At 35.3% G+C, this 15154-nt stretch overlaps 1 protein-coding gene across 13 annotated transcripts in view; it reads right to left on the reverse strand.

Annotated features, from left to right (window-relative positions):
• The window catches only part of Lrrfip2 (leucine rich repeat (in FLII) interacting protein 2), a 128648-nt gene that overhangs the window by 25334 nt on the left and 88160 nt on the right, over positions 1–15154 (reverse strand). For 10 of the 13 annotated variants that reach the window (XM_013513682.1, XM_013513681.1, XM_013513685.1 and 7 more), the window contains 4 exons: positions 10483–10527; positions 8869–8985; positions 6115–6186; positions 760–930 (listed from right to left, as the gene is read on the reverse strand). In XM_013513682.1, the coding sequence (XP_013369136.1) occupies positions 760–930; positions 6115–6186; positions 8869–8985; positions 10483–10527 (405 nt within the window). The remainder of the gene's footprint in view (positions 1–759; positions 931–6114; positions 6187–8868; positions 8986–10482; positions 10528–15154) is intronic. The other 3 variants (XM_013513689.1, XM_013513691.1, XM_013513688.1) reach the window with 2 other exon arrangements.

A 15154-nucleotide genomic window follows, 5' to 3' on the forward strand; every position in this document is an offset into this window, starting at 1 on the left:
TTTTTTTGGTTTTTCTCCGGTACTGGGAACCGAACTCACGACCTTGCACTTGCCAGGCAGGCGCTTTTGCCGCTGAGCTAAATCCCCAGCCCCCAGGCTATACATTTTAACAATATACTTTTTAACCTCTAAAGAAAATTGCCAGTTCTGACTTATGTCTCTATACCAGTTTGTAAATAACTGGTTAAAGACGTCTTATTTTAAAAGTGGGTTCTCTTAAGTTCATAGAAAAAACAAAAGAACTGTATTATTGAGTCTCTGGAACTTTGTAGTAGGTCCAGCTACTTAAACAGGAAGAAATAAATAATTTGCCGTAATTGCCCCAATTAAAAGAAAATAAAGATAAAACCAGTTGTGATCTATTTTCAAGACACTAAAGGACATAAGACTTTCCTTGGAAAATAATTTTTTAAAAGAATTAGTATCATATGGCATTCTTCCGATTTTCTTAGACCATTCAGTTTTGACTGAAACATCATTCCCAAGTAGGCTACAATAAGTGGAAGGGAGCGGTGTGTATAGGTGGCTTAATGATGAAATCCAAGGAGGCTGAGCTACATCTTTTTCAAAATTTTATTTTGAGATAGGGTCTTGCTAAGTCACTCACAATGGCCTCAAACCTATCCTCCTGCCTCAGCCTTCCAAGTAGCTGGGATTATAGGCATGTCCCAATGTGCCTGGATAACCTCATCACTTTTTCAACGGCAAGTTTTTATTTCTGACCCAAGAAAACAGTATGATATAAAGAAAAGTAATTACCTTTGATTTTTCTTCATTTTCTCTATAAAATTCTGCCATCTGTTCCTCCTGTTCTTCAATTACATCCTTCAGGGTATCTACCTGGTATATCAAATTGTTCTTCTCATTGTCTAATTGTGCATTAGAAACCATAGCTTTCTTGTACTTCTCTTCCACTTCAGACAAAGACTCCTAAATAAAAAAGTAATCAGCTTGAGATCTAAAATAAATACATTTTATGTATGTAATATAATAGGAATTTATAGCACTGGCACAAACACATGAAGATGCACTTTTGCAAAACAAGCAGTTTGGGAACTCCTTGTTTAGTAACATGCACATAAAACAGGAAGACAGTAATAAGCCAATAACGCCTTTCTATAAATTTATGTCCTCTATGCTCTCCAGAAAACAAAGCAGCGATGCAGCCTCTGAAAGATGAAAGAATTTGCAGAAAATATACATATGTGTAAGCATCAGAAAATGTAGAAGTATTAATATTATTCTCCTGTAGCTTCTAACAAAGTGCCTGGTATTTGGAGTGCAGTGATGAGCAGAAGACAGCCTCCCTTTACACATGCACAGTTTATACACATTTGAATTCTGCCACTTGCTGGACTTGTTTGCAGTACTTCTCCATTGAGTATAACAATGCTAACGTGTATTTGTAAACATTTTTTTTCAAGCAATTGTTCCAATTTTAGTCATTTTAAAATAAGCCATACAAAATTTTATAATTTTTTAAAACTACCACACAATGCCTGAAATGCTATATAGTGCAAAGGTTTTTTTTAACCTAAAATAGCTTATGAGTTTTTAAAAAATAACTATCTACTTCCTAGTCACTGTTTTTTAGTATATTTGTTTCTAAGGTAAAATTATTTCATATAAAAAAGAAATTGCTTATGGAACTAAATTTTTAAAACACCAGTGTAATTTCAACAAGCCAAGATCAGTGAAGCACAACTAAGAATCTAGATGCCTTTATTGTAATCAGTTACGTTTTGACAATAGTGTCCATATAATTCAATGGGAGAAGAATAAATGACATTAGGACAACTGGATACCCACAATAAATCACAGATCTAAATGTAAGAGCTAAAACTATAAAACTCCCCAAAGAAAATATGGAAGCAAAATTTTCATGGCGTTGGAGTAGGTAAAGAGTTTCTTAGGCCAGGCATGGTGGCACATGCCTGTAATCCCAGCATTTGGGAGGCTGAGGCAGGAGGACTGTCACAAGTTCTAGGCCAAGTTGGACTACATAGTGAGTTCAAGGCAAGCCTGAACTGCATGGCAAGACCCTATCTCAAAAATATCCCCCCAAAAACAAAAAAGTTTCTTAAGATACAAAACTAAAAGCACTATTGACTAAAAAAGGAAAACAGGTTTCATGAAAATTTAAAACATTTCTTTAAAGACTTTAAAATATGATGGTCCAAACACTACTGCAAATGATAACATCAAGAAAATGGGAAAAAAGGCGGCCCACATTATGGGAGAATGTATGTATAAATCTTACATCTGATAAGTGACTTATCTAGAACATATAAAGGAGTCTTACAACTCAACAATAAAAGACATATACTTCAACTTTTAAAATGGCAAGGACCAAAACAGTTATTTCTCCAAAGAGGATGTACAAGGGGCTGGGTATTTAGCTCAGTGGCAAAAGCGCCTGCCTGGCAAGCGCAAGGTCATGAGTTCGGTTCCTGGTACCGGAGAAAAACAAAAAAAAAAAAAACAACAAAAAAAAGACAAAACAAAGAGGATGTACAAATACCAATAAGCACATGAAAACATGCTCAATATCATTAATCATTAGGGAAATGCACATCAAAGTCATATAATGAGATGCCATTTCACATTCACTAGAATGGCTATAATCTACAATAAAAAAAAAAAAATAGGGGCAATAGTACAGGACAGATTTAGCATTGTATGAGGCCTTGGATTCAAACTCTAGCACACATCCACCCCCCAAAAATAAATACAAACAAGGTATCAAGTATTAGGATGTGTGAAAATTGGATCCCTCATGAATTCCTGGTAGAAATGTAAAATTAACAGCAACTATAGAAAATGTTTCAGCAGTTTCTCAAAATGATAAGACAGAGTTACTATATGATCTAGTATTTTATTCCTATTTATTCCAAAAGAAATAGGTGCCTATATAAAAAAATATACACAAATGTTCACAGCATTATTCATAATAGCAAAGCAAAGTAGAAACAATTCAAATATATTATCAGTTGACAAATGGGTAAACAAAATCTAGTAAATTCATATAATGGAGTACTATTCAGCCATTTAAAAATACCAATACATGTAACATGCATAAATCACGGAAAAATTGTGCTAAATGAAAAACCAATCAAAGAAGACCACATACTGTATGATTTCATTTATATGAAATGTCCACAATAGGCAAATCTAGAGACAGAAGTCAGTGGATGCCCAGGCTGGGAAGGAATGAGAAACAACCGCTAATGGGTTCCAGGTTTCTTACTGGGGTGATGAAGACACTGGTTTGTGGTAGTGTCTGCACAACTCTGTGACTCTGCTAAAGACCACTGACTATATACTTAATGTTTAAATTTTTACGATATGTGAAGTATATACTTCAGTAGATACAAACACACTTTTAGTAATGACTCACAAACCAGAACTGAGTAGATAGGCAAGATTTCAATAAATATTGGGAACAATTAAATAAAATAAAGACTAGAAGTCAACACAATGATCCCAATATTACAGTATCTGAGAGGCTAATCGCAGAATAATAAGATTTTCACTGGAACAAAAACTAAATAACACAGATAAAAGCAAAATTCTTCCTCAACCATGTTCCCTCCAGAAGAAACAGTGTCATCAGTTTAGTGGAGTACCTTTCTATCTCATATATATCTGGATCTGTCATTGTTTAGAATTTAAATATCCCCCACAGGCTCATGTGTTGAAGGCTTCACCCAGTGCAGCTATGCTCAAAGGTAGGGACCTTTGGGAGGAGAGGGTTAGGTCATGAAGTTTTGGACTATAATGAATGCATTAATCCATGCACGGATTCCTAAGTTAACTGCCTACTGGTAGAATCCTTAGGAGTAGGGCATAGTTGGAGAAAGTAGGTCACTGGGGACGTGACTTTGAAGGATACATTTAGTCCGGCTCCTCTCTCTCTCACCTTCCCAATTGCAATGAGATGAACAGCTTTATTCACCACATGCTCTCCACCATGATGTTCTGTCCCACCCCAGCCCAGATGGAGCAAAGTGACTTTAGGCTGAATCCCTGAAACCATGAGCCAAAAATAAGCATTTCCTTCTTCAACTTGATGTTTTCCAGGTATTTTCTCAGTGATTTCTCACGACACCCTTGCCTGTTTATATTTTCAATACATCTGGGCTGGGGATGTAGCTCAGCCGCATAAGTGCTTGCCTAGCAAGCCTGAGGTCATGAGTTTGATACCCAGTACGAAAAAAACAAAAAACAACAACAACAAAAAAAAAATCTGATTTTTTTATGCTTCCCAAGATGTGTTATATACTGGACCAACTTTCTACAATAAATGTAATCATTATAGTTAAATTTTTTTAATTTTTAAAAATCATGTACTATAAATTTTGTTCATAACTTGCCCCTTATTTTTAATGTCTTAGAAAGCTTCCAGTCACTAGAAATAGATTTACTACACTTTTTTAGTTTGTACTAAAATTTTATGCTCTACTTTTGTACTAAATTTTTTTAAAGTATTAATTTTAGCAATTTTTAGATTGCTTACTTCTTCAATATATATAGGCTCTTTTAAATTACTTACATTTTTAAAATAATATTTTATTGTTTTATCTGAAAAGTACATACTATACAATAATATGCATGTGGCAAACACTGTAATATTAATAAATGATCAATTTTCCTGAGTAAAGAAAGGATGGCGGGGAAAGCTCAATAAAGCACCCCAAACGGCAAACATAACAATCAAGAATACCACCAAATCATTTGATTTCTTTCCTAATTACATACAAAATTTTAATATGGTATTTATTTGATGTACTGAATTTGTACCCTTGAGTCAAGATATTTCCACAAGTTATGTCATGAAAAGGTAACTGAATCCTGAAGAACGGAGCAGTAGGACTAAAGGAGAGCTCAGTGCCATGGTACACACCTTTAATCTCAGTTATTTGGGAGGCTGAGGCAGGGGAAATGAGACAAGTTTAAGGCTAGCCTAGGGAATTTAGTGAGATCCTGTCTCAAAAAGAGAAAAGGAGATGGGGAGGAAAAACAGGAAGGGGAGGGGGAGGGAAAGAGGGATAAGAGTTGGGGAGGGGGAGAACAGAGGAGGAGAAAGGGAAAGGAAAAAAGGGCTGGGGATATAATTCAGTGGTGGAGTAGCCTGGATTCACAGCCCAGTACAAACACACATACAAAGACAACATCAACATACTAATTCTGTAGTTCTCTTAATGTTTATAAGCAACCTGTCATGGGGCCTTATCAGCAGCTTCTACGCCTCCCTCATGGCACTCCCCACAGGTCTTCCTGCCCGTTTTGGTATATTCTGAGTATTGTTCTCAATGCCTTGCTTTAACTTTTCTAGAAAGTTGGTTATATACTTTGATTTCAAATATTTTAATATACACAATATTCAGAGAACTTTTGGTGTCTTCGTAATACTAGCCTTGAACGTCCTAACAAAACATGGGGAAAAGAAGAGCATAATAACCAAATGATACAACCAAAATGTGTACTCCACACACTGGTACTGAAAACTGGCAGTCATTCTTACCAGAAAAACTAAAGCCTATTTATATTTACCTCCAAATTCTTTATGACCCTAGACACCTATGTAATCCTTTTTGATCCGTAAGTAAAAAATTTTAACGAAAACATAGGCCTCCTGTTTACAGGTTCCTGCTTCCAGAATACATATTCATAACATTCATAGCTTCTTCTTTCTCCCACTTTTAGTTTGCATTGAGTTTGGTAATAGAATTCGACAACATATTTCCATTTAGCTGGGAAGAATTTTAAGGTCTAATTCTCAATAAAGGTATCATTAAAATATTTTTAGGTATTTCCCCTATCTAACTTGGTATGACTAAGACACAAGAGGCATGCAAATAGTATACAAGTCTTAAAAACTATAAAGTTTAGTAGTGTATTTTCTGCTGAGTATTCCAGAAATGCTACAAAACATTTAAACATAAGCAGTGATTGAAAGTTCACCTTTCCTATGCTTTGCCAGTTAAGCACATGCTTGAAAGACAAACACTGTTAGTAAAGCTATGTGCAGTGGGTTAAAAGAACTTGTGAAACCACCATTACCAACATTTCTGCATAAAGAGCATGCTTAGGCTGCAAAACGGGCCCTGATACCTTTAGTTCTTTAAGTCCCTGCATGTATCTCCCTTCTACATCCTGTATCTGGTCCTTAAGGTCATAGATATCCTGTAGGACATAGGAATGAACCATTGCATAAAACCATGCACAAACATATCTTAAGTTTAAAAGGAGTCAGAAGAAAATACTACTTACTTTTGTATATTCCAGACTAAAAGGAGGAAAATCAAAACACAAAAACATAACCCTACCTCCCCGAACCTTTGAAAGGGGCAAATAGGTCAGATGAGGTCAGCTGGAGAAACAGCTGGAGTAATCAACATAGTGTTCAATATTTTCTTGGCATTAATGATGGCAGAACTATGTATGTAAAAATGCCATTTGGACATAACTTTTAAAATTTCCTAAGTCACAAATAACTTTTTGCACAATATCTCAGCTTTAGTAAAATACATTTTAAATTACTTATAAGAAAATTTACTGATTAATGTATGAGCTTCAAAAATATACATGAACAAAACTGTCTTTCAATGAATTGGTTACTGACAACAATTAATGGGGGGTTGGTTTTAAATACAAGGTTTGAATACGAAGTCAAATGAGATAGTCTATCCTAAGGACACAATTCATAAAATGAGAAAAACACTTGCTCCAAGTGTTACCATAATTCTTCTAAGTGAAACAGCTTGAAGTTTAAATGGAAAATATTGTTTCCCCTGTGTCTGACCTTGTTATGTAGGTCTGTTCTGGATACTTAAGTTTGGTGAAATATAACTGCCACAGGCCCTGACTACCGTTCTACAGTTATAGACAGGATCAATCAGACCCATCTTTGGAATTAGGCTTTCCCTGTTCCCTTCATTCCTTCGCTGATAGATTTTTCTTTTACTTATTATTCATGCAAGAGGCATCTACTGAGGACTTATGAGAAACCAGGTGCTAAGACGCAAATATCTCACCGCCTTCAAAGAGATCATTCTCTCAAGGAAGAAAAACAAGCAGCAAGTACGTGACAAGAGCAAGCTAGGTCTGAGGCTGGATGCCCCTGTCCTTTTTAACATTTAAAAGTAAGAATTGCTTTGACTGCACAACCAGAACTTATTCTCAGTAAATTCCTACTAAGAGCTTAATAAATACTGAAACCTTCAAAGTCATCGACATGGTGGTCTGGATCAGTTCTCCTGTGCTACTGTTTCAAACCTCTCCATCCTCCCCCTTAAATTCTAGCTCTCTTTTTCAAAGCTTATTTCACAAAAGAGACTCCTATTCCTACCCCAGCTATAATCTTATTCAGTCACTACTTGTCTCTACCTCCTCCTCTATAATGCCAGCAGTAGGACCTCCACTCTAGGCAAATCCATCTACCTGAGCCCTGGGTGACCTTTCCTCTCATCCCTCAGGCAGTTTGCTCTGTCAGTTATTCTCACCTCTTCTTTCTCCACCCTATTACTACTGGTTCAATCCAATCCATGAAAATAATAAGCAATCTTACCACTAAAACCTTTTCTTAATTTCTTAATTTCCCTCTCTCTCTCTCTCTTTCTGTCTCTCTCCCATTTCCTGACCAACTTCCTGCTTCATATATCCAATTGAGAACAAGTGTCTTGTATTTTCTACCTTCACAGTTTTGAGTGCTACCTCATCCTCACGGGATTACTGTTCTCCTGGGCTCCAATGCATCTTCTGAACTGTGGTCAAATTATTTTTAAGAATACAAATCAGCTCTATTGCTGCCAAATTGAACATACTACAGTTGTCAGGGTAAAATTTAAATCCTTTCAAGCTACGTAGAAGATGCTTTGTGATTTGGCCACCCACCATTTCTCTAGCATTTCTTCTTGCCCACCACTACTAATTACTTCTTATCCTACCATTGGGCAATTTTATTGTACAGGTAATGTTTTAGTTTTCTGAATGCACCTGAGAAAGTTTACCCTCTTCAATCTCTTTACTTACTGCTTATTCTTCCTTCAAACCTCATCTCAGAATTTGTCTTTTCTAAAAAGCCTTCTCTTATATCTTCTCCTAAGCTGAATTTAGATGGTACTTTTCCAGATTACCTTACTCTATTCTTTGCTACCACCAGAGTGGTACTAGTTTATGTCAATTTATCTTCCCTGTGAGAGAGTGACCTCTTGAAAGCCAGAATATTTTCCTGATAAATGTCCAATGCCACATATTCAATAAACTTTGAACTAATGGAGGAAGGAAGGAAGGGATACAGTTTCTGTCATTACACTTTCCTATTTGTAACAGAAGGTTTCAAAATAGACATTCAGCATGTTTTTAAATTCTCATCTTCTAAACAAAAGGGTTAATGAGGATGACACTCAACGAAAGACCAAATAAGCTTTTTATTTTCTTAAGTATTTCTGCTATACAAATAGAACTATATACTTCTATTACTATGAAAAACTGAGATAACTCAGCCAAATATTATAATGGCTCAGAAGACTAATAATTCCCAGTCTGCTACTCTGTAAATCTACATATTTCCCATTTGAAACATGGTCAATTAATTCTGAGAGAATTACTTTTATATATAAAAAGTGTTTTTTTGGCATTAGCAAAACTGATGCCAATACCATTCAATTTTCAAGAAAGAGAACAAAAAAACACCTGATTCTTTTCAGGCTCTAAAACATCCAACTCAAATTTTTGAACTATATTAGGCATCTTTTCAAAAGAATTCATACTCCTCTCTAATAAGTCACACTAAATGATAAAAGTTCCAGTACACTACAAAGAAACCAAAAGACTTTTAAAAAGCAAACCAAAAACTGAGTTTACCCGCAATTCACTTAATGAGGTGTCTGGGTCTATTAAGCTGCTGGTGTCCCCACTTCCTCGTCTGGATGAGTTTCCACTCAGAGGAGTTGTTGCTGAGGCAGAATTTCGAGATGAGGGCTAGAGAAAGAGAAACAGACACGACTGACTCTTTGCTCCTTTGCTTGCTGTGCACACTAGAAATGGGGCAGGGTTGTGGGAGCAGATGTAAGCTTCACAGTGCGGCAACGAAGTTACCAAGTACAACTGATGGGGTATTTAGATTGGTTTGGCGGGAGGAAGCATTAAGAACAGAGACTAGGCATATTAAGCATAATTTCATTGAATCAAAAACCTTGTCAGAATCTAAAGTTCAAAATAACCAAGAAGGAAATAGTTTTTATGGGAGTTGTTTCATTTTCTAAGTTTATCTTTGCTATATTTAAATAATACTCAGGAGATAAGCACATAAGATTAATTAATTAATTATTTTTTATTTTTTTGTCTTTTTGAGACAGGGTCTCACTATGCAGTTCATGCTGGCCTTGAGCTCACTTTGTAGCCAGGCTGGTCTCAAACTTGCAATGATCCTCCTGCCTCAGCCTCTCGACTACTGAGATTACAGGCATGCGCCACCACGCCCGGCCCATATTAATTAATTTAAAACAGTTTCAGAACTGTGTAAGTAGGATGGTAATTAGCACTTCCCTATTTAGTTCCTAAATCTCCTGAAGAATCTCTACTTTTTCCTAATACTTTGCTCATAAATATGGAGATTTGCAGTCAAAAGCAACTATATTGTGTGTATCACTATGAATTTGGACTGCTCATCCCAGAATCAGTTTAAACATAAGATTATGTCACTGATTGATGAATGACACCTATCTGTGCTGTCCAATTATAGCCATTAGCCACATGTGTGTACTGAGCACTTGAAATGTGATCAGTACAAATTGAGATTTAAGCATAAAATGCATAATTGGGAAGGCTTAGTTTGGGAGAAAAGATAAAACTATACCAATAATTTTTATTTTGATTATATATTAAAATAGTTTGGATAGTTGGGTTAAAAATTACTTTTGTTTCTTTTTACTTTTTAGATGTGGCCAATAGAAAATTTAAACTTACATAAGCTTCCTAGGCGCCTTGTATTATATTCCTATTTGACAAAGCTGATCTTTCTTGGCTATAACATATTAATCCTGAGAAATTATTTCTTTGACTTTCTAAAAATACTTTTACAATGAAACTACAAAGTTTAGCACAAAAGCAACTTGTAGAGAGTAATTTTTCTTCAAGAAACAATTTATCTAATAAAAGAAGAAAAAGCCCTGTGGGTTTGTTACCATCAGTCCTATAGACACTTTATTTCCAGTGTTTAATGGTTTCTTGGGATCCATTTTCAGAGAAATAAAAATCAAAAGAGCAGCCAAAAACTAAGAAGTGACATATAATAAATGCAGTCTTTTCCCTTCCCTGGGCTTCACATGATTTAACTTCAGAGGAATTCTGAGGGGTCAAGGACAGGAAATAGATGAAGGGAAGAAGAGTAACTCCATCCAACAAATTATTGTAAAATAAAAAAGGAACAAGTCATAGAAAGTAACTTTAACTGAACTTGGGAATTTAAATACTCACCCTTGTGTAATTTTCAGCATACTGTTTGTCAGATTTTTCATCCAACTAGGAAAAAACAGATAAAAAAATCAGGAAAGATGCTTAGCATGTTGATTTTTTTAAAGGGGGGGTGCTGATCTCATTTGAGTTCTCCAAGTTCAATGATGTTTGGAACCTAACAGTAAACATACTAAAACTGAAATAAAAGTTAAGCCACAGAAGTCAAAATGTCAAGAATTTTAATTCTTATCCTAAGGAAGACATGCAATAAGCAAACTATGTTTACTGAAAAGCTTAGAACTTTTAGGGGATTTTTCAAGGTATTGAAAGCACACTAAAGAAAACTACATATAAATAAGTTTTAATATTACAAATGTCAATACAAAACAATTAGACATATCAAAAAGAAGTCGATAAAATCAAAAGCCCAAAGATTTAAACATTATTAGGACACACTATACTATACATAAATAAGACTAGTAGGCAAAAAAGTTCACACTGGACTAAAGCATGTTAACTGTATCATTAGTTTATCTTCCTCATATCATGGATTTAAGTAATACATACACAAAACAAAACAAAATATTTAAATAGCACAGAAGGGTATGAAAAAATAGGCTTCTCACTACTGTGCCATACTCTGACCTCTAGTCACCATAGCAACCAAGGCCTAAACGTTTTAAAAATCCTAACAGTAGTATCACAGACATATTTTATATCTTCTTTTTCCCATTACCATGTCTGAAAGTTTTGAGAAGATACTTTTCTTTATAGCACTGATACGTATTCGTTTATAGTCTGATCTGTCTAATATAACCCCTATACCTATGTGCTCTTTTTTATATTTCTAATACCAAAAATAGTGCCTAGTATATAGGATTCAAAATCTGTCTGATAAATGAATGAATGCATAATACCATCTTGTACTCATTTAATAGTTTCATAGTAATCTGTTACCTTGACAAACCATAAATGAGTCCTATCTACAGACAGGACTTAGGGCTCCCTCAGAGAGTGTTTCAAAAAAAGAAGTATCTTAAAAAGTCTAGTCCCAAAATCTGATTCCATGCTGACGGAAAAAGCCACACAGAAGGTGACAGATTTTGTTGAAGGCTGAACAATTACTAAATGCCACAGTTCGATCTAAATGCCAATTTTATGAACTCCAGTGTTTGTTTACTTATGTATACTATCCCAATTACCACTGGGAGTCGAAAAGTCACATAGAGATTTATTTAAATGTAAATAAAATATACCCCGATTCCAACTCTTACACCAACCACCCCAGCCCAATCTACAGAAGGGATTCCAAAACTTGCTCTGGTTCATTAAAACATGAAACATCTCTGCCTCAAATCACTTCGTCCTAATGTCCTCATATTTCAAAGTATTTAGTGTTCTTTTTTTACCTGACAGTCGTAATGTTTATAAAAGCCTTCTATTATGATAGACACTAACTATACCAGTGATAGAAATGCCACTTTTAGACATTTAACTTTTATGTTATACTCTCAAAAATAAATTGTCTTATTTGGATTATTTAAAATATACAAAATGTTTTACAACAAACAAGTGATGACACTAGATGAAAGTTGTTTTTAACACTGCCAATTACTGCCATAAAAGGAAATAAGCCTCCCCCAATATGTACTAGCAAAATGCATTGCCTAATATTCAGTGCTTTAAAACTGTACCTCTACATATATATAGATCAATAAACTACCTTATTTCCCTCAGTATTTCCAACCCAGTTAAAGACAAAAGCAAGCAGCATTCAAAATTAAAATATTCTAAATCTATCTGAAATTCTTGCTCATATCCACCTTTTTAAAAACGACTCCCAAACTCACTCACCTTTTAGTAGAACATCAACTTGGAATAATCTTAAATTTCAAAGGTTGCACAATGAACTAGGCCATCACAATTTTGAACTGGCTGTTTTCACTATCTTCTGACAAATCCTAATTGTCGCAATCCAAACTGATCATGCGCCAAACTTCAGGGATTGTTACACCAGCAAAAATGCCCAGAGCAGCCATGCTGCAGTCTGGTTATTCTGGCTGCAGTGACTTGGCCCAAGACTCTTCAGTTCTTAGTTCTGAGACTACACTGTAAAGCTAGGAGAAACCCAGTATATTCTAAAAGCCACAAAGGACTTAATATAGTGAGAGTGTCTATAGTTTTATTTACAATGACAAGCTAATGCTCATAATGACTAAAAGAGTATGCTAGATTCTACAAAAGCTTTTAAAGTGAGTTAAAATTTAATCATGTTTAAGGTATAAGACTATAATCCAGGGCTGACAAACCTATATAGCACATGAGCTGCAGCTGGCTGTTTATTATCACTGAAAGCTCTAAAAAGTTTGCTATCACTGCTATAATCCAATAAAGCACTTACAGTGTGCCAGGCATGGTGGCACATGCCTGTAACCCAAGCACTCAGGAGGCTGAGGCAGGAGGATCACTGCAAGTTCGAGACCAAGCTGGGCTACAAAGTGAGCTCAAGGCCAGCCTGAACTGCATAGTGAGACCCTGTCTCAAAAAGACAAAAATAAATAAATAAATAAAAATAAGAAAATTATATAAAGTACTTAGGGTGTAGTTTGTTCAATGTAGTCACTAGACCCTAACCTTCTGTTAACATCTAATTTATATAAACAGGTGAATATCCCTTATCTGAAATGCTTATAACTAGAAGTGTTTCAAATTTCAGATTATTCTGGATTTGAGAATATTGACATACACATAATAAGCTATCTGGGCAAGCAGGGCTTGAGCAGGGCTGCCCCAAGTATAAACATAAATTCATTTGTATAAAATTCAATTCATTCTTATATACCTTACACACATAAATTCAAGAAACTTTATATAATAATGTTAGTGTGCCTGTTTTCTGACTGCAACCTCTTACATGAACTCAGTCGTAGGATTTTTCACCTGTAGGGTCTTATTTGTGATACAAATTTAAGATTTTGGAACATTTCAGATTTCAAGATCGTGGATATTTAACCTATCTTGACTTTATAATGCTATTTAAAAATTGTTTGCAAAAAAAAAAAGATTCCCCCAAACCACAGAAGGGAAGAGAACAAACAACTTTTTTGAGACAGGGCCTCACTAGGTCGTTAAACTGCCCAGATTGGGCTGGGATTGCAATCCTCCTGCATTAAGCCTCCCAGAGTATTCAGATTACATAGGTGTACAACCACACCCAGTTTGAGACTAATAAATATTAATAACTTCCTAAAGCAAAATTGAATGAGGATTCCACTGAGAAATGAGCTTAATTATTACATTCTTTTCCTCTATTCTAGCTCAACCTATAGAACAGAAATAGAAGAAAACAACAAGCTAAAGCAACCCTAAGTATGCAACGCTTTACAGAATTAGTGTCTGCCACCATTTTTCCATATCTCCTTGCCCAAAAGTTATCAGTGATTAGCCTATAAGTATATATTTTGTACACAGCGGAGTAGCCAGAAAGTTCTCTTAAAATTAACTCACAGTCAACATTTAAAAATTTGAGTATTACACATGAAAATGTAACTGCCAGCTTATTTTTAAAAAGCAGGGGAGGGATCTATCAATTCCACTCCTATACACACAACTGTGTGTGGGAAGGGTAGAATGGAGACTGGCTCCTGACCCAAGGGGCACTCTACCACTGAGCTACATCTCTGCTTCCTACCCCTCTTGAGATAGGGTCTTGTTAAGTTGCCAGGACTGGTTTCAAGCTTGCAATCCCACTGCCTCAGCCTCACAAGTACAAACATAACACTGTGTCTGGCTCAAGTCTCCTATTATTGGTCTATAATGAACTGAATCATAGCATAGTCTCTGAAAGAAATACTACCTGGGAAGGTTATTTGCTCCACAGGGAGAACAAGCAAGTTTTTAAAAAGCTTTGTCAAGAGGCAAAATAAAGTATATTATATAAGTACTGTGCTTACACAGCCATTTAAAAAAATAAAAGCCAGTAACTCTAAGGCTGTAAAATAATAAAGAGGATTTGCAAAGCCCAGTTCTAGAGAACCATTTGCTTACTGTGTCTAAAATGGATATGTAATTAATTAGGAGAGGCAGAAATTTTAAAAACAACTTTCTCATTTTTTTTTATTTTAAAAATAAAAGGAGGAAAACATTAACAGACATTTTACAAAATAGCAAAAGAACAGTACAGACAATACAGAGTTACAAACAAACTGGTAGGGAATTAACAATACTTGTTGTATTACATATTGATATCTTCAAAGTGGCTTCTCATGAAAACAGATAAACACATGCAATATTGATCAATCAAGGACTCACTGACAGTTTCTTTCAGCAAAGAAATAGAAGACAGTAGAGCAGCTATGTTAACTATCCTGTATATACATACATACAAAATTTCTCTTTCTTTCCCTTCTCTTTTCCCACATCCCAGAAGCCCTTTACCCTTCAGTGTTTTCCTATCATTTCACAATGGCTATCATACCTCCTGGTTTAAATTAACTCTTCAGGTTTTACACTAGTGAAACAATGTGATGCTTGCACATGCAGGTCTGATTTATTTCACTTATGAGTATGGTCTCTAGTTGTGACCATTTCCCTATAAAGGCCTCGAGTTTATCTTTCTTTATAGCTGAGTAATATTCCATTACATAAAAGTACCACAATTTTCTTATCCAATCCTCGGTGGATAGACATTTGG

Source organism: Chinchilla lanigera, unplaced genomic scaffold (genome assembly GCF_000276665.1).
Source record: "Chinchilla lanigera isolate Chin_1 unplaced genomic scaffold, ChiLan1.0 scaffold00020, whole genome shotgun sequence".
NCBI lineage: Eukaryota > Metazoa > Chordata > Mammalia > Rodentia > Chinchillidae > Chinchilla > Chinchilla lanigera.